The sequence below is a fragment of the Cricetulus griseus genome, chromosome 5, assembly GCF_003668045.3.
Source record: "Cricetulus griseus strain 17A/GY chromosome 5, alternate assembly CriGri-PICRH-1.0, whole genome shotgun sequence".
Classification (NCBI taxonomy): Eukaryota; Metazoa; Chordata; class Mammalia; order Rodentia; family Cricetidae; genus Cricetulus; species Cricetulus griseus.
The window spans coordinates 53,771,839-53,795,449 of NC_048598.1; the positions used below are offsets into that span (position 1 = coordinate 53,771,839).

Sequence of the window (23,611 nt, forward strand, 5' to 3'; positions counted from 1 at the left end):
TGGGATCTTAGATTGGTTGAATTAAGAGTCCCAAATACATTCCCTGGTTCAAATGCGTCAACTTAGGCTTAGCCTGAGACGAATAGTTATTTCTGTCATTTGTTTAAGATTGCATAACTTTGCCTCTTCCTAATAAGAGTTTATAGCATATTGCTAGACTTGTAAGGCAAGTAAGATCTAATATGAGGACTAGACATGAAAAACATTTACTATTGAATTATTTTTACATACAAGACTATCAGTTTTATATGATTTGATCTGTTTCAACCATCTATCTATTCATGGCAAATGTCTTTATCATTATTCTAATTTTTTAATGATTTACTTTTATTTATGTTTACTTTTATTTTATGTGTGTGTGTGTTATGCCTGCATGTATGCAGTGCACACAGAGGCCAGAAGAAGGCATCAGATCTCCTAGAACTGATTTTACATGTGGTTGTGATCTACCATGTGGATGCTGGGGATCGAACCTGGGTCCTCAGAAGACCAGCCAGTGCTCTTAAGCACTGATCTGTCTCTCCAGCCCCAGTTCTTCTAATTTTTTGAGACAGGGTCTCACTTTGCAGCCCAATCTGGACTAGAACTCCCCACAGTCCTTCTGTCTTTGCTTCCTAAGTGCTAGAATTGTGTGCTAGTTACTTGTCTTGTTGCTGGGACAGCACCTGGCACAAACAGCATAGGGAAGGAGCGGTTTCTCTGCCTAACAGACGGAGGTGGAGTCCATCAAGATAAGGAAGTTAAGGCAGCGGAACTTTGAGGTAGCTGGGCACATTGTGTCTACAGTTAGGAAGCAGCAAGTATGAAGAATACTCATGCTCTGATTATTATTCTTATGCAAACTACTTAGGCGAACCTAATCTAGATAATTCCTCACAGACGTGCCCACAGGCTACTTTAATCCCAATAACCCTTCATCATCCCAAAGGCTTGTAATTCTAGAGTTTGTCAAGTTGTCAATATCAGCCACCACGGATTACAGGACAGTTGAACCTAGCCTTAAAAAAACATTTGTTTACACTTGTTTGTTTATTTATTTATTTATTTATGAGTGCATATATAGAGGTCAGAGGACAATTTGTGGGAGTAAGTAAATTCCTTCCTTCTACCAGGAGAGGTCCAGCAATCAAACTTGGGTCATCAGTCTTGGCAGCAAGTGCCTTTACCTGCCAAGTTGTCTTGCCAGCCCCTAATCCAAAATACTTTTAAGGAAAAAACTATCTTCTCTTTTTCTGTTTGCTTTTGACATTTTAAGACAGTGTTGCTTGAACTTCTGAGTGCAAAGATCACAGACAGCCAGGCTAGCCTCCTGGAAAAGACGTGTATATGTGTGTGTACATGTTCACGTGTGTGTGTGTGTGTGTGTGTGTGTACACGTGTGTGGGGATATGGAGCAGGAGGACAATTCAGAGTGTGTCTGCTTCCTTTGAGACAAAGTCTCTCAGTGGCCTGGAGCTCACCAATTAAACTAGACTTGCTGGCCTGCAAATTCCAGGGATCCTCCTCTCTCTGCTTACCCAGTACCAGGATTGCAAGAATGTCACCATGCCTGGCATTTTACATAGATTCTGGGAACTGAACTCAGGTCCTTGTGCTTGCAAGGCAAACACTGTACTAACTGAGCCACGCCCTCCTTTACACTAGCCCATCAACAAGAGGTTTTTGTTGTTTGGTTTGGTTTGGTTTGGTTTGAGACAGGGTTTTTCTTTGTGTAACTTTGGAACCTGTCCTGGAACTAGCTCTTGTAGACCAGGCTGGCCTCAAACTCAGAGATCTGCCTGCCTCTGCCTCCTGAGTGCTGGGATTAAAGGCGTGCACCACCACCGCCCAGTAGCAAGAGTATTCTTGAAGTAGCAAAAAAGAAATCTGTACCTTAACTCTAATCAATCTGATGTAGTTATAAGAAAGTTAAAGAAAATTTCCAGACCAGACAAAGTACTGAGTATATATTGTGACCCGTAGACATGGTCAAAGTTCAGCCTCATTTCTAGCCAGTAAGGTTAATCTCCTTGGGAAAACAAGTCAATTTTTAGTCTAAGTACTTAATTTTACCCCAGACTACTTAGAGCATTACAAACTCCTTCTATTTCCAAAGTATTAAGACTAATTTGAATTTTTAGGAGTAGATGTCATGAGATAACCCCCTCACTATACAATCTCCAATGACAGCCATACACAAAGCATGTATTATACCACCATCCAATGACAGCTATATGCAAAGGATGCATTATGAAAGTGCTGCTTCTTTGACACTCTAGCCCTTAAGGGAATCTAGAGCCAGGCTCATTACATTTGCCATCTGCTGGTCTGAATAGAGGATGCTCTTAGTCTCCAGCTCTAATTCTCTTGGTCATTGTTGCCTATTTAACTATAACCCAGGTGACCATCCATCCACCCAGCAAGTGTGACAGTATGGAGGTTTGTGATCTTTCATCCTTTTGTCTCATCTGACGTGAACATTTGATAGAACACAGTGCCACCTTGTTGGTAACATGGACATGGTGGAGACTCAAAAGCCTTCTGACTTCAGCTCTGGCTTTTCTTTTCATGATTCGTCAGGTGGTTTACTTCCCTGAATTTGGGCACACTGTGAGGTTAAACAACTTCAAGCTATCTTAAGTCTGATTACAGTTTAGATGACAATGGTAGTTTCTCTCTGTCCTAGATAGGAAAGCAGGAAGTAGCTACTGGACATATTATGGTAGACTTCCAAGTCCATAAACTCTTCCCGAGGTTAATTCCAAAGAAGAGAACAAAGGGGCAGGGGAGGTATGTTTAAACCAATTTACTGTACTATAGATATTTCTCTACCATAAAAGAAAGTAAGGTTCAATATGCACAGCTCTGATCCATTAAGCAATAGTTTGAGAAACTTGGCTATCAATCCCCCAAGCATATACTGGACAGAAGAACCAATTCACTGTTCATGTGTGGCTTCTGAGAACCTCACTGTGACACAGAAGCAATAATTTTTTTCATATGCAGTCACAAGCTAGTCCACCCTTCAGTTAGTGAGGCCACACCCTTGGCCCTCTGGCTGCCTGAAGGCCTCCTGGCCATTCTAGTTTCATGGTTTAGTTGCAACCAAAGTGTGGGGAGCAGACAGTATGAGAAAAGTCTGGGAGGGGTGACCAGTCCTAGCCAAGAGCTATGTGAATGTTGGTGTTTTTCCCAGAGGGGAGGAGAGATCCCTGCCCCGTGTATCACCACGTGTCTGCACGGACACAAACAGAGCAGTGTTCCATTGAGCTGGCCTCCTCACAGTCCTTCTTTTCATCCTACAGCAGAGATGGGGTACACCAGAGTGTTCCTTAGACTGTGGTGTCAGTGCTAGGAAGTGGGCAAAAAAAACAAGAAGGGTAATAAGTTTCCATTATTGCAGCCTAGATGAAGGGCTTTATTTATTCTAAGGGCACTCAGGGAGGGCATCCCTTGGTAGAGGGATGATAGACTGTCACAATACATGGCATTCTTACCTAACAGGAAGACACTGGATAAGCAGTAAACACTGTAACACAGAAACACTTTTTAACTTATTTATTTTGTGTGAGTGTGAATATGAGAGAGACCGGAGGTGAGGAGGGAGTGGGAACAGGCTACATCACGTGGGTAGAGGAGAGGTCAAAGGAGAACTTTGGAGGAGTTAGTTCTCACCTCCCACCTTGTTGATGCAGGGTCTCTCATCGTTTCTTCTATGAGAGAACTACCCTGGGCTAGCTGTCCCAAATACTTCCTGTGATTCTGCTGTCTTTACCTCCAGCTGGCCATAGGCATGCTGGGATTCCAGATGGATGCCACCACATCAACATTGTACATTTGGGTTTGGAGAACTGAACTGGGGTTTCAGGCGTATAGAGCCAGCGCTTTTACCCACTGCGCCATTTTCTTAGCCAAGTATTTTAATTGAACTAAGTTCCAGAAGGGAGTGATGTAGGGGAAGCTGTAGCCACGCCTTCTTAGGGGCTGGCTACAAGAGTACCTGAGGGCTTGTGAGGGCATGGTCAGAGTGAGTAGGGGGACTGCGTTTTCGGTTTCGGTTTCAGAGAAATGCGTGGCTGTTTATCCTAGGGTGGTAGAAGAGAACAGAAATCCACCAAGGTTGAAGATAAAAAGGAGAATAGCTGAATTCCATAAAAAGTTAAGTTACCTGTAGGCTAACTATAGAAGCCCTGTGGGGCTGGAGAGATGGCTCAGAGGTTAAGAGCACTGACTGCTCTTCCAGAGGTCCTGAGTTCAATTCCCAGCAACCACATGGTGGCTCACAACCGCCCGTTAGGAGATCTGGTGCCCTCTTCTGGTGTGCAGATATACATGGAAGCAGAATGTTGTATACATAATAAATAAATAAAATCTCCCCCCCAAAAGATTTGTTTAAAAACAAACAAACAAACAGAAGCCCTAATCACAGAACATAGGTGCTCGCTCTTAATTGTTTCTTGGGAGGCCTTCCCTAAGTACTCTGCAGCAATAAGATGAACCCTGAAGGCAGGGCAGAAAGCTGAGTAATATCCAACACACACACATACAGCATATAGAAGGCCTTCACAGACTACACAGTAGAGCACAGTAGAATGAAATCTGAGAGCAGGACAGGAGAGTAGAGAGACCCTCCAATACACCAAGACCCTTCACTGAGAATATAGAAGGGGACCACCAGGAGCAGAACGCCATCATAGGACAGAAAACTGGTGACTGGTGACTACTGGCTGGGCTATATGGCACAGAGAGAGCACTCTTAGAGTCGCACTGTGCTCAGAGCAGAGTCCCTCTGGAAGGGCTGTCTTGCTTCTACATTGGTCAACTGAGTAAATCTGCAACAAACCCCAGACCCAGATGTTCTCCGGAGTAGATGGACCTTGTACTAAACCACTCAACTGTGGTCCTTTTTCAGCTATTCATATCACCATTAAAAACAAAACAAAACAAAACCACAAAACTCAAAAAGAAGCAGAAAGATATGACCAAGGAGGAAAACAGTCAGTAGAAGCAGACCTGCAGATGATCAAGATATCAGAATTAGCCAATGAGAAGTGTAAGGTATTTTTTTATAAATATGTTTAAGGTCCTAGTAAAGGTTAATTATGTTCTAGAAAAGATAATGAATTTTCAACAGTTAACGGGAACTTCTGAGACCATGTTTATAACCTGTCCACCCCTTCCCCTCCACATACACAGAGCAAGGATTATTTGGAGACAAATTACTAGCCATGTTTGTAGCATCACCCCTTCCTTGAGGTTTTGCATTCCTACTTTTATAAAAGCCAGGAATTCAAGTCCCTGGTGAGCTAAGTGCCTGCTATTTCAAGATACCATATAAGTAAGCAAAGATAGATGGATTCAGTCCCAGCCCTCAGAGAAATTTATTCCATAGAAGAGAGATACAGACTTGTCTCCAGGCAGAGTGCTCTCATAGAGGAAGAAACAAATCAGGAGACAGAGGGTGAGATGTCTCCTGTCAGGGAGGACCCTGGGAAGCCTGTGGAAGATGCAGCATTTGGTCTTAACCTTGAAGAAAGGCCAGATGTCCATGTGACATGGACAGGGCCTGTGTCTGCTGAGGTGAAAACAGTGCCCTGACTCCAGAATCTTCATTAACCTACATCAATTACACAGTGAAAAAGAACCAGGTTCCCCTGTTGTCAGAGGTGAAATGAGATAGCTGGTCATCTAGTAGGAGTCTTAGGGGAAGGAAGAGTGTGTGTGTGGGGGGGGGGGGTTTAAACATTATATCTGTTTAACTTGGCAAAAATCACATTTATAGGTTTTGTGGCAGAAATCAGAAAATAATCTCTGTTTCCCTATGTGTGTTATCTTTACATCTATAATGGAATTTATTTCTTTAAAAATTTTAAAAATTGTGTGTGTGGTTTTTCTTTCTTATTTTCTTTCTTTTCTTTTCTTTTCTTTTTTTTTTTTTTTTTTTTTTTTTTTTTTTTTTTTGAGACAGGGTCTCTGTATAGTCCTGGCTGTCCTTGGAACTCACTATGTAGACAAGGCTGGCCTCAAACTCACAGAGATCCGCCTGACTCTGCCCCTAAGTGCTAGGATTAAGGTATGTACCACCAGGTATAGCAAGCTTTCTTTTCGGACTATCTTTGGATCACCAGCCTACAAATAATGACACAAAGACTTAGTATCAATTATGTAAGCTTGACTTAGCTTAGGCTTCTCCCCAACAAACTCTTAAAATTTAAATTACACTGTTTTTATTAATCTATATTCTGCCACCTGGCTAGGTTACCTCTCCTCTGTACCATATGTCCAACTTTTTCAGTGTCTTGCTGGCGTCTCTTGCAGACCTGATTCTAACCCTGAGTTCCTCTCTGCTCAGAAATCCGGCCTAACCTCTCCTGCCTAGTTATTAGCTGTTCAGCTTTCTATTAAACCAATTACAAATGTATCTCCATACACTGTACAGATATCCTACAACTAAGCTTAATTATTATTTTTAATGTGTTTCTAATTGAGATAGAATTTTATCACTCTCCTTGCTCCAGCCCTTCTTCAGCTGCCTTTCCTCAAACACCACCCATGTCCTCCACACTCTCAAGTTGATAGCCCTTTTCTTTGACTGTTATTGTTACATAAATATGTGTGTGTGTGTGTGTGTGTGTGTGTGTGTGTGTGTGTGTGTGTGTGTACAAATACACAGACACACAACTTGCTGAGTCCTTTTTTGTTATTTGCATACGTATGGTTTCAGGGCTGGCCACTGCACTGGACAACCAATAAAGGGGCTCATCCTTGGGAGAGTCTGGTTCTCCTCCTCCCAGCAGTCACCAGTTGCCTGTCGTTGTCTAGGAGTGGGACTCCATCACGTTTCCCCCCCACCCCACATTAATGCGTCTATTGATATTGCCACTGTCTTGTCAATACAGCCATTTCTAGGAGAGACTGTTTCACAGCATATTTGTAGCATTCTGGCTCTTACCATCTTCCTGCCCCCTCTTCTAAGATGTCCTTGAGCAGTGTGTGCAAGAGCTGTAATGTAGACGAACTTGTTGAGTCCCGGCTCCCCATGACCTGTTGATCTCTGTGTTGTGTTCAGCTGTGGTTTTCTGTGATGGCCTCTGTTTGCTGTAAAGAGAGGCTTCTTTGATGAGGGGCGGTGCTACACTTACCCAGGAAAGATGGCTCACACACCATGGTATTTATTTCACTTACATGTTGTTCTCTACCCATGGGTTATAAGCTCATTCTGGGGAGCCACTTGTTTTTGAAAGCCTGTAGCGGCTGTCCCTTTGTCTGTAAATAATAGGAGCTCTATAAATGCTTCCCCGTTTGAAGAAGAATTTAACACAACAAGAAGTCAATAGGTCTTAAAACTTGTTAGTCACCCTGATTCTGATTTCTGTGTTCTTTAGTGGCAACACTGCATTCACAATGGCTCAGGGATACACTGGTTGGTGAGCTCTGGGGTTTTGGTTTTACTGTATTGGTGGGGAAGAGCTAATGAAGGTTCTGCTAAGTGCTACATGCTAGGGTGATTAGGCTTACTGGTACAAATGTGGCATTTGTGAGAGGAAAGGATTGGTAGAGCCAGACCGGAGAGAAGGCTTTCACTGGTGCAAGCAAGAGGATAAAGCCCTGAACCAAATCAAAAGCAGGGGAAGGGTCAAAGAGATACAGATGTGAGACTAAGAGATAAACAGCCTAAGGTTTTTTTTTTTTTTTTTGTGTGTGTGTGTGTGTGTGTGTGTAAATGGGAAGAGTAGAGCAAGAAACATTGAAGACAAAGCTGAGAAGTATTTGACAAAGCAGTGTGAAGAGAGAGGGAAGGCTGGTTTTAGTGGAAGGGAGGTGAGGCATGTTCGTTTTTTAGAAGAAGGATTGGGAGATAGGGTAACAGCAAACAGGAAAATACGTATCCTATAGAGAAAACTCTTTAGATTACCTCTCATAACTCCTTCCAGCATTCTAGAAATTTCCACTCACTGGCCAGCTCCTTGTTTTGCATTGTCCTGTTTGTATCTGACCCAGTCCCTCATACAGTCGTTTCCTCTTCTATTCTGAAAGTAGACACACGTGATAAAGGGCCATGATCTTTCAACAACTCTCCCAGAATCAAAATTTTATACCATTTCTCCTCTACATTAGTTGCCTGAGGGTGGTGGTTGTTTGGATTTATGAAAAGATTAGATTAAAAATAGTATTAAAGTCTCTCTGTCGTTTATATGTCCTGGTGGCTTTAGGTCTAGCCCAGTTCTCTTGTCTCCACCTGAGAGCTGCTTGAGAAACAAAAGAAAGGAGAACTAGGAATACCCACGAGCATTCAGTACTGACCATGAAGAAGGGAAAAGAGTTTCTCTTTTGACTGAAAATAGAGAGAGAAATAGGAGGGAGATGGTGCCCAGGGTTCTGCATGTCAAAGGACAGATGGAGTAACTCTCCATTGGTTGAACTCTATGCTCCTCTGTATTCTTTGGGGGCCAAATGTGCATGGCCTTTCCTCCTCCCTGCTCTCTGGAATGGCTGTGTTTACTGTGTGTAACTAGCTGATAAACTGTGCAAACTCTTCTACAGAGTTTCTGTTCTTCCACCTTAGGCTGTCTCACTCTTCAGGAAGGACAGTGTCCATCCAGCAACTTCTCTCCTATAGCTCTTAGTTGAAAAAAAAAAATCTTCTAGGTGGTTCTTTCTGTCCCTATCTGATTGGATTATGAAACTTAAATCTGTCATCTCTTCAGTGACTCAAAAGCTGTCCACCAGCGTATATACTATGTCTCCACCCTCCAACAAGCTCTGTTAAATGCCATCGGGGACATTTTGCTGCTGATCATTTGATAGTATTTCACAACTACTATCACAAGAGCAAAATGATTATAAAGACTTGTTTCTTAAGTCACAAAATCATTAATATAAAGAATAAGAAAAGAGGCCAGCACTCAGGAAGCTAAAGGGGAACATGACAAGTCAGAAGCCAGTGTGGGCTACACATCAAGAAGCTGTCTAGGGCTAGCAATATGGCTCAGCAGGTAAAAGAGCCTGCTGCCAAGACTGACAACCTGAGTTCAATCCCTGGAACCCACATGGTAGAAGGAAAAAGCAACTCCACAAGATGTCCTTTGACTTCTACACATGAGCTTCAGCATGCAACACATGCCTCTCCCAACACACACACACACACACACACACACACACACACACACACACACACACACACAGAGATATGGGGAAAGACCCTATGTGAAAAAGAGAAGAGCTAATAGCGAAGACCATCTGTGGGCTGAAAATGAGAATGGAGAGTGGGAACTAGCCTCTGCACAGTGAGCCTTGAAGCTGAATCCTAAGCCAGCAGTGAGGACTGGCAGTGGTGCTGTTTACACTCTAGAACTCTCAAAAGTCTGGCAAGTGATAGTGTTAGCCACCTTTATGGGGTTGGCAGTAAGACTAAAATAGGACTAGTTAAAACTGCAAAAACCGCACAGACTCTCCTGTCCTCTCCTCCAGCAGCCTTTCTTCTTCATCAGCAGTCATCTCTGGATAGAGGAAAACAGGGGTCTTTGGAGTGTGAACTCCTAGATTCTTAACACAAGTCAGCACAATAGGGAATGAATGAAATTTTGCATGTGGACCGTTGAAATCTCCATGCTGCTTCTCCAGTTCAGTGTTCAGAACACTGGACTTTGACTCTCAAGCTAGAGTTTAGAAGATTTGTCTCGAGAAAGTCTGGCCAACCCAAGAGAAAAGTACTGAAGTGACTCAATCGTACTTACTGTCCTGTAGATGGCAAGTCCTACCCTAGGTGCACTGTGTTCTCTTCAACAGCTAGTGTCCCTGTCTTACACAGGAACAGTCACACACCATTAGACACATGAGAAAATTCTAAGAGAATCCTATCAGTATGTTTTATCACTGATAGCCTCACTGTGGACTGCAAGCTGGCATGAGGTAACCAATGAAAATAGAGCAAAGTACTGTGTATAAGAATCTGAGAAAAGACTGTAAGCCTCCCTTCCAGATGAGTGAATGAGCTCTCAGAATGTGTGTGAGAGCTGAGGGGAGATAGAAAAGAAAGATGCATTGTTTTTAAAAGGACCCTTAGAAATTAAAAATATTGTAACAAATTATAAGTCTGAGAGAGGATAAATTTATGGGATTTTTTTCCATTCTTATAAAAGACATTTTAGAAGAGAATTGAAAAATAAAGGGAAAACCATCAGAAGCAAAACTTGGGAGGCAGAGACAGGAGGATAAAAGTTTAGTGCCATCCTCAGCTACACAATGAGTCAAAGGCCAGCTTAGACAACAAGAGGCTGTCTTAAGAAGAAAAAGAAGTAGAAAAAAGCTGGCAAGATGGCTTACTGGCTAAAAGCACTTGCCACAAAAGCCTGAAGATTTGAGTTGGGCCCCAGAACTAACAAAAAGACAAACGGTGGTGGTGGCTAGTGTCTGTAAACCCAACACTCCTAAGGCAAGATGGAAGGTAGAGACAGGAGGCTCTCCCTCCAGGAACCAGCCAGTCTGCAGAATGCAAGGCAGCAGAAACAACACTGTAGGAGAGAGCTCACCCCTACACGTGACTTTCCTAGATGCCTATTGGAAGAGGTGATTCATAAGATAGTGCAGGAAAAAAAAAAAAAAACAAACAAAACAAAAAAAACAGGAGAGAAGCCCCAGCTTTAAGTTAGGTAGCAGGTGTGTAGGTATGAAGGTGTGGTCTTGCAGCATCAGCTAACTGGCAAAGGACAGAGGTGGCCAGATCATATAAGTAAACACACAAAACAGTTAAAAGAAGTTAGCCTGGGCTGTAGAGATAGCTCAGTGGTTAAGAGCACTAACTGTTCTCCCAGAGGACCTGGGTACAATTCCCAGCACCCACATGGCAGCTCACAACTGTCTGTAACTCCAAGATCAGACAAACATTTTTAAAGAAATATGTTCCCTTCAGTGGAAAACCCCTGGAGAGACATTTAAGCCTTAGGTAATGACAGCAGTTTTTTTTTTTTTGTTGTTGTTGTTGTTGTTGTTGTTGTTGTTGTTGTTGTTTTGCACGCCCTACAAATTGCTGGGAAAATTTTTAACTCCTAGCTAGCTTTCCCTGGTGATTTTAGGTTTTTATGTTTCATTGTAGAAAAGAGCTCAGCAGGAATGGCTTTGGGGAAGCAGGGCCTGAACTCTCTCCTAGAAAATCAATGTTTGGGGCTGGAGAGATGGCTCAGAGGTTAAGAGCACTGGCTGCTCTTCCAGGGGACCTGGGTTCAATCCCCAGCACCCACATGGCAGCTTACAACTGTCTATAACTCTGACACCTTCCAGATTCTGGGAGCACCATGCATGTATGTACTGTGCAGACATACATGCATATAAAACATTCATACACATAAAGTAAATGAGAAATTAATTACTTTTTAAAGAAGAAGAAGAAAAAGAAACTCCTTGCTGCCATTTAGCATTGGTCTTGTCATAATGGCCAGTAAATGAAGGTTCATTCCAGATTCCTGGACTGCTGCGGTCTTCCATTTTTGCAGAGCTCTTTCCACAGAGAGCTGTCCCTGCTGCAGGCCTTTGATTACTAATAATTAATCTCAGATGAAAGATTCAGTACTCCAGGTTTCCTCTGTCTCTGACCTAAGAGAACATGCTGTGAATGGTTTGTTTGTTTGCCTGCCAGAGATCTTATCTGGGCCCATAAGAGTTGATAGGATCATTAAATCAGCATTGATCTCTCCTCAGTCTCCTTTTTCAGCAAAAAGGGGTGTGTGGTATCTCAAGCCTGGATAAAAGGGAGACTTAATATATGGCGCAGGGGTCATTCAGTAACGGCTATATTTAATAGTAGTAAAGTCTAAATAACTGGGCAATGTGTCCTAATCCCAATGTTTTCTCTGCTGTTTCTCAACGTATTTGGCTAACTCACTACAGAGCAACCAAGCCAAATGGCCAAACCACCCACTTTCTTATTCCCAGCACATGAATTAGAGGGAAGCCAGCAGAAATCCAGGCCAGCTCATAAATGACTTGTATGTCTGATTTTTGTTCCATGATCTGAAATTCAAAATAAATCAAAAAAGAAACATTTTCCAAATAACCGGCAAATTCACGCACAGTCTCCAGCCTCTTCAGTACACATGCAAAGCTGATAAACAAACCCATTCTGAACAGATATGACTTAGAGTTTAATTCCTAAGGCACAAACAGACACATGTAGCAAACTTATGGAACCTTTGTGCTCAATTCAAGAATCACAAACCAAAGTGAAGGCTAAAGATCATTCTAGGAAGTGCTTGGAATAGAAAACCTTTAAGAAGGGTCCTAAGAGGTAAATTTTGAACTTAGAAAACCGTGATCATTGCGGAGCCTGGTAGCCCAGGTTTATAATTCCAGCTACACAAGAGGCTAAGGCAGAAGGATGGACATCTGAGCTATCTGGTGAGTTCAGAGCTAACCTTGGCAACTTAATGAAACCTGTCTCAGATTTTTAAAAAGAAAGAGAAATGAAGGAAGAAAGTTACTTAGTTGGGGATATAGTTCAGTGGTAGACCATAAGCTTAATATGTATGAGGCCCTAAGTTCTATCCCTGGTAACACAAATACATACTAGTGAATATGGTCTAACAGAAGCCTGTGCCTAACATGCAAAGATCGAGAAGGTGGTAGACATGCAGAAGTTGCTGTTTGGTTTAGACATTTAGATAAACTTACTTTAAAAATACAAAGTTCCTGCCCGGGCAGTGGTGGCACACACCTTAAATCCCAGCACTCGGGAGGCAGAGGCAGGCGGATCCCTGTGAGTTCGAGACCAGCTTGGTCTACAAGAGCTAAGTTCTAGGACAGCCTCCAAAGCCACAGAGAAACCCTGTCCCGAAAAACCTAAATAAATAAATGAAGTTCCTGACTACAGCTTGTTAAATTGTTAATTGAACAGATGAACAGAGGGTCGGCAGTTGTGGTGCACACCTTTAATCACACTCGGGAGGTAGAGGAAGGCAGATCTCTGAGTTTGAGGGCCAGCCTGATCTACAAAGTGAGTTCCAGGATAGCCAGGACTGCACAGGAAACCCTGTCTTAAAAAACCAAAACCACCACCAACAACAAAAATCCAACAGAGGAAGGGTGCAAGGACTGAGCTAAGAAGAGATCAAGGCATAGAAAGTTCATTTTGCACATAGGCCTGGGTCTTCAAATATACTTTAAGTACAGATGTTGGACACATCTCCTCAGTACCTTACATCTGAGATAGATAGATAGATAGATAGATAGATAGATAGATAGATAGATAGATATTAAATTAACCATGAACTGAGTGGTTGTTAAGCAGGAATATAGTACCTTTGTCTGGCACAGCACTCTAGGGCTATCGGTCTACTAGAGGAACAGATGTGCTATTCAGGAGCAGAGCCTGACTCCAGGGAAGCAATGAGAAGGGACAGGACTGAAAGTTCTGGAAACAAGGAGTCTGGGTTGAAGAGATAACTGTAGTAGAAAGCTTACCTAGGTTCAGTTGTCAGCACAGCAAAAAGAACAGAGAGGTCTTGGCTGGCCTGTTACCAGGTATAGAAAGTTTTAGAAAGTTCAGGGATGCCTCTGGAAAATACATCTAAAAAATGAACCTGAGTGTAAGGATGAAAGCTGTTTACATAGGAATTGGTATGCATAATTATATAGACCTAAAAATGCCCTGTCTTTTTTTTAATGTTATGTATTGCTGTTGTGTGTGTAAATGATGTGTGTAGGGTGTGTTCATGCCACACTGCACATGTGGAGGTCAGGAGACAACTTTATGGAGTTGGTTCTCTCCTTCCATCTTTACAGTTGAACTCAGGTTGGCAGGCTTGGATAGCAAGTGACTGACCCATGGCACCATTTCAGCAGACCTTCCTTGTCTTTGTAATGCAGCTTTCCTGCTAAGAAATATAAAGATTGTCTCTTGCTAAACATCAACCTCTTTTTTTTTGTTTTGTTTTTTTGTTTTTTCCAGACAGGGTTTCTCTGTGGCTTTGGAGGCTGTCCTGGAACTAGCTCTTGTAGACCAGGCTGGTCTCGAACTCACAGAGATCCACCTGCCTCTGCCTCCCGAGTGCTGGGATCAAAGACGTGCGCCACCAACGCCCGGCTCAACCTCTTCCTTTTATAAAAGAATATCACCAATTACAAGAACATTGAGGGGAGAGAAAGAGAACTGAGATTGGCATGTAAAAGAAGCTTGTTTCTAATTTAATTTTTAAAAAGGCTAGGAAAAAAAAAACAAGAACATTGAAGTCACACCTTGAATTATTGGCAAACCCAGGACTAACCCCAAACTTTCTTCTTTTCGGGATAAAACCACTCATCATCTATGTGAAATGCTGTTTCTAGCACTGGCTTCAGTTTTAACTGCTCACTTCTCTCCCTCCTGTCCTGCAGCTGGGATGAGAGCAGTTCCATCAGCAGTGGGCTCAGCGATGCCTCAGACAACCTCAGCTCAGAAGAGTTCAATGCTAGCTCCTCACTCAACTCCCTCCCTACTACTCCTACTGCTTCCCGCAGGAGCTCTACAATAGTGGTATGTGATTTTTGGAAACATGGGCCACCAGGTCAAGGTGAACCACAAAACAAATGGGGCAAGATCTGCGTAAATGTTGTAAATAGTGTCATTGTGACTGTATTTTGTGCTCTTGCCTATCTAGAGTGATACATATAAGAGTTTTTCCAGCTGGGCAGTGGTGGCTCATGCCTTTAATCCACACACTCTGGAAATAGAGGCAGGCAGATCTCTGTAAGTTTGAGGCCAGCCTGTCTACAAAGTGAGTTCCAGGACAGCCAGAGCTGTTACACAGATAAAAGAGAGAGAGGGTGGGGAGGAGAGAGAGAAACAGAGAGAGGGGGGAGAAGTTTTTCCAATTGGAAAAGAAAAGGTACCCTAGAGATACTTAGATAAGTGTCTTCTCTCTGGAACACTAAGGATGGAGGGCTAGTTGACTTAACACTATAGAATAATCAAAGCCCTTCAGCCCACCATTCCGCCACACCTGTGTAAGTGCCTTTCTCTGCCCTTTTCTTATTAGCTACGCACAGACTCAGAGAAGCGCTCTCTGGCAGAAAGTGGGCTGAACTGGTTTAGTGAATCAGAGGAGAAGGCCCCCAAAAAACTGGAGTACGACAGTGGCAGCCTGAAGATGGAACCTGGGACTTCAAAGTGGCGGAGAGAGCGGCCAGAAAGTTGTGATGACTCCTCCAAGGGTGGAGAACTGAAAAAGCCCATCAGCCTGGGACACCCAGGGTCCCTGAAGAAGGGCAAGACCCCACCAGTGGCTGTCACCTCTCCCATCACTCATACAGCCCAGAGTGCCCTCAAAGTTGCAGGTGAGTTGGCATAAAGGAAGGGATAAGGGTGAAGACCTTTCTTTGATGGTTTTCCTTAATGGTCACAAACCTATAGGATGATAGCAAACGTTTGCAGAAATACTTTAACATACGATTATCCTTTCTGATCCTTAGGACAGTCCTGTGAGTTAGGAAAGATGGGTGTTACTGTCTGTATTACAAGTGTGAAAACTAACTCAAAGAGGTCAGGTGGCTGAGCTACAGTCACATAGCTGGCAAGATGAACAGGAGGGAGAGAGTGTATTAATTGGCAGGTTCCTCCCTTCAAGTGGTTCCCACTGGGTTCCTTCTTTCCTTCCCCAAGGCATACTTCTTAGCATTAAAAGGAGGTCCTACTGAGATAATATGTTAAATGGTAACAAAAAAGACATACAGCCAGATGTGGTGGTGCATGCCTTTCATCCCAGCACCCGAGAGACAGAGACAGGTAGATCTCTGAATTTGAGATCAGCCTGCTCTACAGAGTGAATTCCAGGACAGCCAAGCCTACACAGAGAAACCCTTTATCAAAGAGAGAGAGAGAGAGAGATAGACAGAGGCACAGAGAAAGAGAGAGGGCGAGAGGGAGGGAGAGAGAGAGAGAAGAGAGAGAGAGAGAAAGAGAGAGAGAGAGAGAGAGAGAGAGAGAGAGAGAGAGAGGAAACAACCAAAACGACAACAAAAAATCCAGAAGTACATTGTTCCCAAGGTTTAACCCTTGGGTCACTTTGAACTTTAATCAACATTTCCCTTTAGAATCTAGACATTTTCTTATCTACTTCATTGCATCCCCTCCTTCTTGTCCTTCCTTGACTAGTTATTAAACACACTTCCTTCTTGATCATTTTTGTGGTTGCCTCTTCTATTTTAACCAAAATAAGCCATCCCACAGAAAACAATAAAAACAAACTAGATGAAAGCCTGCTTCCTCCCTTAGTCCCTCTGGCAGAAAACTGTTCCGCTTATCCAGGACCCATTTATCCATATTTAGACCTCCAAATTGTTATAACATATAGACAATGGTTATTTTTCCCCTTAGAGAGAAAGAAAGTTGTTTTTAAGATATTATAATAGCCCAGGTGGTGGTGGTGCATGCCTTTAATCCCAGGACTTCTATGAGTTTGAGGCCAGCCTGGTATACAGAGTGAATTCCCGGACAGCCAGGGCTACATAGAGAAACCTTGTCTTGGAAAACAAAACAAAGATATCGTGATAGCAACTCTTCCTCTGTTTCTGGCCTCTTTTCAGGCAAGCCTGAAGGCAAAGCTACAGATAAGGGCAAGCTCACAGTGAAGAACACTGGGTTACAGCGCTCCTCTTCTGATGCTGGTCGGGACCGCCTGAGTGATGCTAAGAAGCCTCCATCGGGCATTGCTCGCCCCTCTACTTCAGGATCCTTTGGCTATAAGAAGCCGCCCCCTGCTACTGGCACAGCTACTGTCATGCAGACAGGTGGCTCAGCCACCCTCAGCAAGATCCAGAAATCCTCAGGCATTCCTGTCAAGCCAGTAAATGGGCGAAAGACGAGTTTAGATGTGTCCAACAGTGCAGAGCCGGGGTTTCTGGCTCCTGGAGCCCGGTCCAACATCCAGTATCGAAGCCTGCCCAGGCCAGCCAAATCCAGTTCAATGAGTGTGACTGGTGGGCGGGGTGGACCTCGCCCTGTTAGCAGCAGCATTGACCCCAGTCTCCTCAGCACCAAGCAGGGAGGCCTTACACCCTCCAGACTGAAGGAACCTTCCAAGGTTGCCAGTGGTCGTACCACTCCGGCTCCTGTCAATCAGACAGATCGGGAAAAGGAAAAGGCCAAAGCCAAGGCTGTGGCCTTGGACTCAGACAACATCTCCTTGAAGAGCATTGGCTCTCCAGAAAGCACTCCTAAGAACCAAGCAAGCCACCCTCCAGCCACCAAGTTAGCAGAGCTGCCACCAACCCCTCTCAGGTACCCACACTGGGCAATGTCTTCCTTTTCTGTTTCTCCAGCCTTATACTAGATGTGACATGGCCTGTCCATTGCTGTCTCTAGACCTTTGTGTGGGTCCTTCCTCTCTCCTCTGTGCTATTTCTTCTCTGTGTTTGATAACTCACTTTGTTTCTGCTGCTCCATGTCGACACTATCTTTGGTACCTGTATGAATGGTTTTGCTATGTCTATTTGCACATTTCCCATATGCATGTGTTGTCTCTTATGACTGAAGGTGCCATAAGTCAAGTGTGGATTCTCCTTCCGATTGGTTTGTCAACAGCATCAGAGTACGTCTTTAGCTGAGTAGGCAGCTGGAACGAAAGGAAACTATATAAGAGGATTGCCTGTTGCCCTGTAACTTGTTATTCTGAATATTTTATTTTATCTTTACTCCTCTCAGGGCCACAGCTAAAAGCTTTGTCAAGCCACCCTCACTAGCCAATCTAGACAAGGTCAACTCCAACAGTTTGGATCTACCATCTTCCAGCGACACCCATGCTTCAAAGGTCCCAGATCTGCATGCTACAAGCTCATCAACCGGGGGCCCTCTCCCTTCTTGCTTCACCCCCAGTCCAGCACCCATCCTCAATATTAACTCAGCCAGCTTCTCCCAGGGCCTGGAGCTAATGAGTGGTTTCAGTGTCCCAAAAGAGACCCGCATGTACCCCAAACTCTCAGGCCTGCACAGGAGCATGGAGTCCCTCCAGATGCCGATGAGCCTGCCCAGTGCCTTCCCCAGCAGTTCTCCCGTCCCCACCCCACCTGCTGCCCCCGCCGCCCCATCAGAGGAAGAGACCGAAGAGCTGCCCTGGAGTGGAAGCCCCAGAGCTGGACAGTTGGACAGGTATGTGGTAGAGACAGAGCCGAGCCTGTCTCAGACTCACTTGGCCATTAGCAGGTCCATCCATTACCGTGCTGTGACTTCTGATATATGTTTTCCCACATCTTAAATAATTTAGTTCCTTTGTAACTCCCTGAGATATGTAGGGTGCTTTTGTTTTGTCCTCATCATGTACACAGGGGAAGCTTTACAAAAAGTTAAATGATGTCTCAGGAATCTCATATTAATTTTATTTATCATCTAGCTTTAGTTTCCAAGTGCAAAATCAGTTAGTTCTATTACATCACATCCTGGTTCTCACTGTCCATAGTACAACCTTTTGAATGACTAACTACACTACCTTAACTCCTAACAAAAAGAAAACTTAACATTTCAGATATTTCCTAAGTTCTGAGTCAAGAATTTGATTGTGACGGTTGTATTATTTGTTTATCGAAATAGATTTTCATAGTTTGCTGTCTTGTCTCCAGAGGATATACCCTTCAAACCTGTGGTCCCAAACTCTAGTTTCCAAGATAGGCTCATATACCTCTCTCTTTCTCTCCCTCCATAGCAGTCAGCGGGATCGGAACACTCTACCCAAGAAAGGACTCAGGTAACCCTTAAATATGTTTGATTGTTTGTTTTTCTACCATATACTCTAGACTCCGGGCCTGTTAAAAAGTTAAGCTGGGTGGTGCACACCTTTAATCCCAGCACTTGGGAAGCAGAGGCAAGTGGATCTCTGTGAGTTCACTTCCAAAAATAAAGTCCCAACCCCACCTAACCCGGGCCCCTTGCATGAATTTAGTGGCCCTTTTAGCAAGTCATTTATACGTGGTCCTACAAAAATGCCACCCACATTCCTCTGCAAACTCTCTATCAAGTGTATTAGCTTTTGTAGCTAGTGATTTTCTTTGCTGTCGAGGGAGAAATGAGTTTGTATACAGTAACCATGTCCTTACCTACAGCATCCTATGCTATCATAGCCCTATGTCCTTCCTTGGTTCAATTCATCACTTCATAGTGGACTTCTGAGGCCACTCACATAGGCTAGGAACAGAGGATCCTCCACTGTTGGGTTAGCAGAGTTACTCAACTAGATGGGGATGCCCGTCACCTGAAAGCCTGTACATGGAGCCATCGAGCCCTGAGTGGAGGCTTCATTCATCCATCCTTTGTTCCCATCAGGAGCTCTCAAGGGAAGGGACAATGCTGAGTTACCATTCCTTGCCTAGCTCAGGCATCCCACACACAGCTAAGCCTCTCATGTCACTTGGTAGCAACTCAGACTGAGTTCCTCTGCTACTTCTTCAGGTACCAGCTTCAGTCCCAGGAGGAGACCAAGGAGAGGCGCCACTCCCACACCATCGGTGGACTTCCCGAATCCGACGACCAGGCAGAGCTGCCATCTCCCCCTGCACTCTCCATGTCCTTGAGTGCAAAGGGCCAGCTTACCAACATAGGTCAGTGTCTGCGGTCACTCGCTGTGGCAGGAGATGAAGCAGGGCTCACTCTTCAGAGTGAGGCAAAAACGGCTAGGCATGTTTGGCTCAAGTTGTAGTGGACTGTTTCATGGCGCCTCAGTTTACCAACTCAAACTAAAGATGAAGTGTTCCAAGGTCCTAAACTGAAAAGTCGCCCCTGGGCACAAGTTTTGGGGTCCTGATGGTGTCAAAGGTCTGAATGACAGCATGGGAAATCTACATACCAAGGCCCTGGGCTTGTAGCTGGGTGTTTTATGCATGTTACTCCCAGGGGCAGCTTCGTAAGGGCGACACCAACCTGTGGGCTGATGAACTGCAGGCAGAGAAGGATTGTTGATTGCAGCAGAGAATGAGGTCTGTCTCCAAAACAGAAAGTCCAGATTCACCAACTGCTCTGGGTGAGCCAGGGCCATCCTAGCCCTAAAGGCAGACTGACTAAGACTTGCCCTAGACACACCACGCCCTCTCTAAAGCCTACGGAGAAGGGAAAGCTGGGAAAGAAGGAAGTGGCTCTGTGACTCAGACACAGGATGGGGAAAAAGGCTTCAGGAGGAGGGCCTGGCTCCAGCTCAGACACACACCAGCCTTGGTTCTGGGAAGCACTGTGCTAGCACTGGTTTAATGGGAGTCTCTTTAGGACAGGGCCGGAATAGACCTGCCATTTGCTTGCTGCATCACTCTAAATCATCTCTCCTTTTAGCTGGGTGAAAGAAAGCAGTTCTTTTGTGATGAGGACTTGTAACACGCCTGCGCCGTGACTGTGGGGAATTGGAGGAAAGCTAGGAATGGAGGTTACTTGTGCCTAAGGAAGGGTCATCTGGCTTACATGGGCTTATCAAACGCAGGGTGGGACCAGCCTGTTTTCTGTCTCCATTGAGGGCCAAAGGAGAAGAGAGACCATTTGTGCTGTAGAATGAGGGACTGGGCCAATCTCATCTTGGAATTTCAAAAGGGGCAAGACAGAGGTGTGAATTCTTTTTCCCAGGTCTTTACAGGCAGGGGAAACATCTACAGGCCTGTATGGAGGCTAAAGGTCAGAGAGGGGAATTCCACAAGGGTATGAACCATGAAAGGTGGAGATTCAGCAAGGGAAAAGTGGGAGTGGTGGCCTCTGTGGTCGGCAGATTCCACAGCTGTGGATTCTATAGCTTCGCTGACACCTTCATCCACTCTGTCTCTCTGACCTTCATTTCAGGGGATGCTGGGCAGAGAGAGAGGCCATAGTCTAGTTTGAGATCTCAACCAAAGTGACCTAGAGTGACACTGCTTTACAGGGGGCCTTACTCCCTTTCATAATGCTGAGCCCATTGGATTCCACAGCCTGGTCCCCTTCTCTGTAGCTGGTCCGGTTTCATCATTTGGATCTGAGTCTTGGTCTGATTCTCAGTCCCCACTAAGACAGCCTCCAGTTGTGTTTTCGGGAACCACAGCATCCCATTTTCATCTGCACATCCTAGTGATGTGAAGGTTTCGGGAAAGCCGCCAGGCCCCCAGCCTAACCTTCAAATGCGACAACTCCAAGGCAGGCAGTATTAAGGGGAGACCTTTATTACAGACCATGGAGTCCTTCTCCATTAGGGCCCAGCCTTCCCAGCAGGGGTGACTCCTAACCTCCAGCTGCTCGCACACCCCCACTGCCCCACCTACTGCCCCTTCCTCTCCTCCCCTCTTCCCATTTGCCTCTCATTGACTCCTGCTCCGGCCCCACAAGGGACCAGAGAGCTGATGGCCCTGCCTCTTCTCCTGCCTCCCCCTCCCTCTCCCTTCCCCCTTCCCTCTGTCCTTCCAGTGAGTCCCACTGCGGCCACCACGCCAAGAATCACCCGCTCCAACAGCATCCCCACCCACGAGGCGGCCTTCGAGCTGTACAGCGGCTCCCAAATGGGGAGCACCCTGTCCCTGGCCGAGAGATCCAAGGGAATGATTCGGTCAGGATCCTTCCGCGACCCCACGGATGATGGTGAGACTTCATGCTAACTCGGTTCACAATCATCCCAGCTCTGCTGGGCTCCCTCACCCACCGCCACCTCCACTGCCACCACTGCCGCCACCACACACACATATATAATTCACAGAACATCAACTTGGGCCATTTCAGTTCTGTCTTCCCATAACTTTGAAGGGTCTGGGGGCCCAGAAACCTTGGGTGGCACCACCTAGCACTGGGGTTTGGGGTTGGAGCATCTACCATTGGGGCCCAGGGAAGGGAAACTGAAATCTGGAAGGGTTAAATGCGACTCCTCGGTGCTCTGTGTTCTCAGAGCTTCTATGCCAAGTCTTTCTTCCCCACGGTCTCTCAGAAGAGATATGGGGACAAAATGGCAGCTCTTAAATCCACACAACTAGGCATCTCAGTCCTCTTCCTAGAATGCTGCAAAGACTAGCTCCCAGGCTGGCCATCTGATGGTTGATGGTACTCTGGGTGTTAATGGAAGACCAGGCCGTGGGGTTCATGAGACCTCCATTATTATCGTCAGGATGCATCCCTAATGGATGCGTTAGCTCTGTTAGTTCTTGCAGTGGGTTCTGTTCAATGATCAGACTCTCCCCGCTTTTTTTTTCACCTGAGTGGTCCCCGGGCTCAGAGGCTAGCACTGCAAGGGTGAGAAGAGGAGGCACAGGTAGAATCGGAGTATTGGTTCTGAGCAGCTCTGACAAGAAGCAACCCCTTTCTGCAACTTAAAGTGCTTTCTTGGCTGAGCAGAGCAGATGCTGACCGCACATGAAAATCTCCTTCCCCTGTCTCTAGACCCCTATGCTCCTCAGTCAGGCTGAGCCAGGGACCACCAGGCCCAGGCTGTCAGAGAATACAGATGAAAGGGGAGGCTGTCTCTGTTCAGGACCATGTCCTCGGATACGCGCCTGCTGTGGGCTGTTGGGATATGAACGGGTGCCCTGTGTTGTTCTTTCTGTTTGCTCCAGATGCCCTCCAAGAGTCCAAACTCCTGCCTTCGGGCTCCTCCCAGGAACTCCTGGGCCCTGGAACCCCATGCTAACCTTCTGCACTCTCCTTCTCTTTCAGTTCATGGTTCGGTGTTGTCTCTGGCCTCCAGTGCCTCCTCCACCTACTCCTCAGTAAGACCATTAATGTCCCTTCCCCTTCAGCCCCCTCCTCTACCGTTCCACATTCCCTCAGCCCTCCTTTGGTTGGGTGACTGGATGGGGATGGGGAACTGCTGTCTCTGCATCCTAGCCTGTGGGCCTGGGAGTGGGGGGCACCTAGCGCTTGAAGCACTTAGATGAGTGTCTTTCTTTCTGGCCTTGCCACCAACTCCCAAACAACTCTGGTGTTCTTTTTCCCCTTCTTCTTTGAAAAGTGAGATCTCCTTGTGACAGCACCCTTTCCCGGCCATGAGAAATGCTTCTGTCCCCAAGATGAGTAGGTTCCCAAGACTGAAGACCCAGTAACATGTAGCATTGACTAAATGTCTACTGTGGGGAACCATACAGGGCATTTGGTTTTAGATACCCTTTGACTCTTAGTTTTGTTCTGACCCCAATCTTTACTCCCTCAAGTTGTTCACAATCAAGGTTTGTTCCCAGGCCAACCAGTCTCATTCTGTAGCCATTTTGGCAATAACAAGACTGACTAAAGAGAAGCACCAGAGAGAAACCTATTATTTAAACCTGAGTATAGCTCTGAGCCAGTCCTGTAAGGAGCCAGGGCCAAGAGACAGGGGACTCATCTCTCTGCATCTCTCAATCATGCTCCTTCCTGTCTCCGCCCTGATACTTGGGCCTGGCTTCTGCACCTCCATAGTAACCACCTGCTTTTCTCTCTCTCTCTCCTTCTGTGCCCACTTCTTCAGGCTGAGGAGAGGATGCAATCTGAGGTAGGGTACATACAAAGCCTTTGTCTCTGCTTGTTAACACCAAGGCACCCTCCATTTTCCTTCTAGACCCTCTACTTCTTCCCCCATCAGTAGCTTGCCTTTCTCTTCTTTTCACAGCAAATCCGGAAGCTTCGTCGGGAACTGGAATCATCCCAGGAAAAAGTGGCCACCCTGACATCTCAGCTTTCTGCCAATGTGAGTACCTGAAGCAGTGTAAGACC

The 23,611-nt window shown here is 45.3% G+C and overlaps 1 protein-coding gene across 4 annotated transcripts in view; it reads left to right on the forward strand.

Annotated features, from left to right (window-relative positions):
- The window catches only part of Nav1 (neuron navigator 1), a 253,151-nt gene that overhangs the window by 199,985 nt on the left and 29,555 nt on the right, over positions 1 to 23,611 (forward strand). For 3 of the 4 annotated variants that reach the window (XM_035445544.1, XM_035445546.1, XM_035445547.1), the window contains 9 exons: positions 14,347 to 14,485; positions 14,988 to 15,285; positions 16,534 to 17,227; positions 17,651 to 18,094; positions 18,645 to 18,686; positions 19,388 to 19,536; positions 21,347 to 21,517; positions 22,580 to 22,632; positions 23,508 to 23,585. In XM_035445544.1, the coding sequence (XP_035301435.1) occupies positions 14,347 to 14,485; positions 14,988 to 15,285; positions 16,534 to 17,227; positions 17,651 to 18,094; positions 18,645 to 18,686; positions 19,388 to 19,536; positions 21,347 to 21,517; positions 22,580 to 22,632; positions 23,508 to 23,585 (2,068 nt within the window). The remainder of the gene's footprint in view (positions 1 to 14,346; positions 14,486 to 14,987; positions 15,286 to 16,533; positions 17,228 to 17,650; positions 18,095 to 18,644; positions 18,687 to 19,387; positions 19,537 to 21,346; positions 21,518 to 22,579; positions 22,633 to 23,507; positions 23,586 to 23,611) is intronic. The other variant, XM_035445545.1, reaches the window with a different exon arrangement.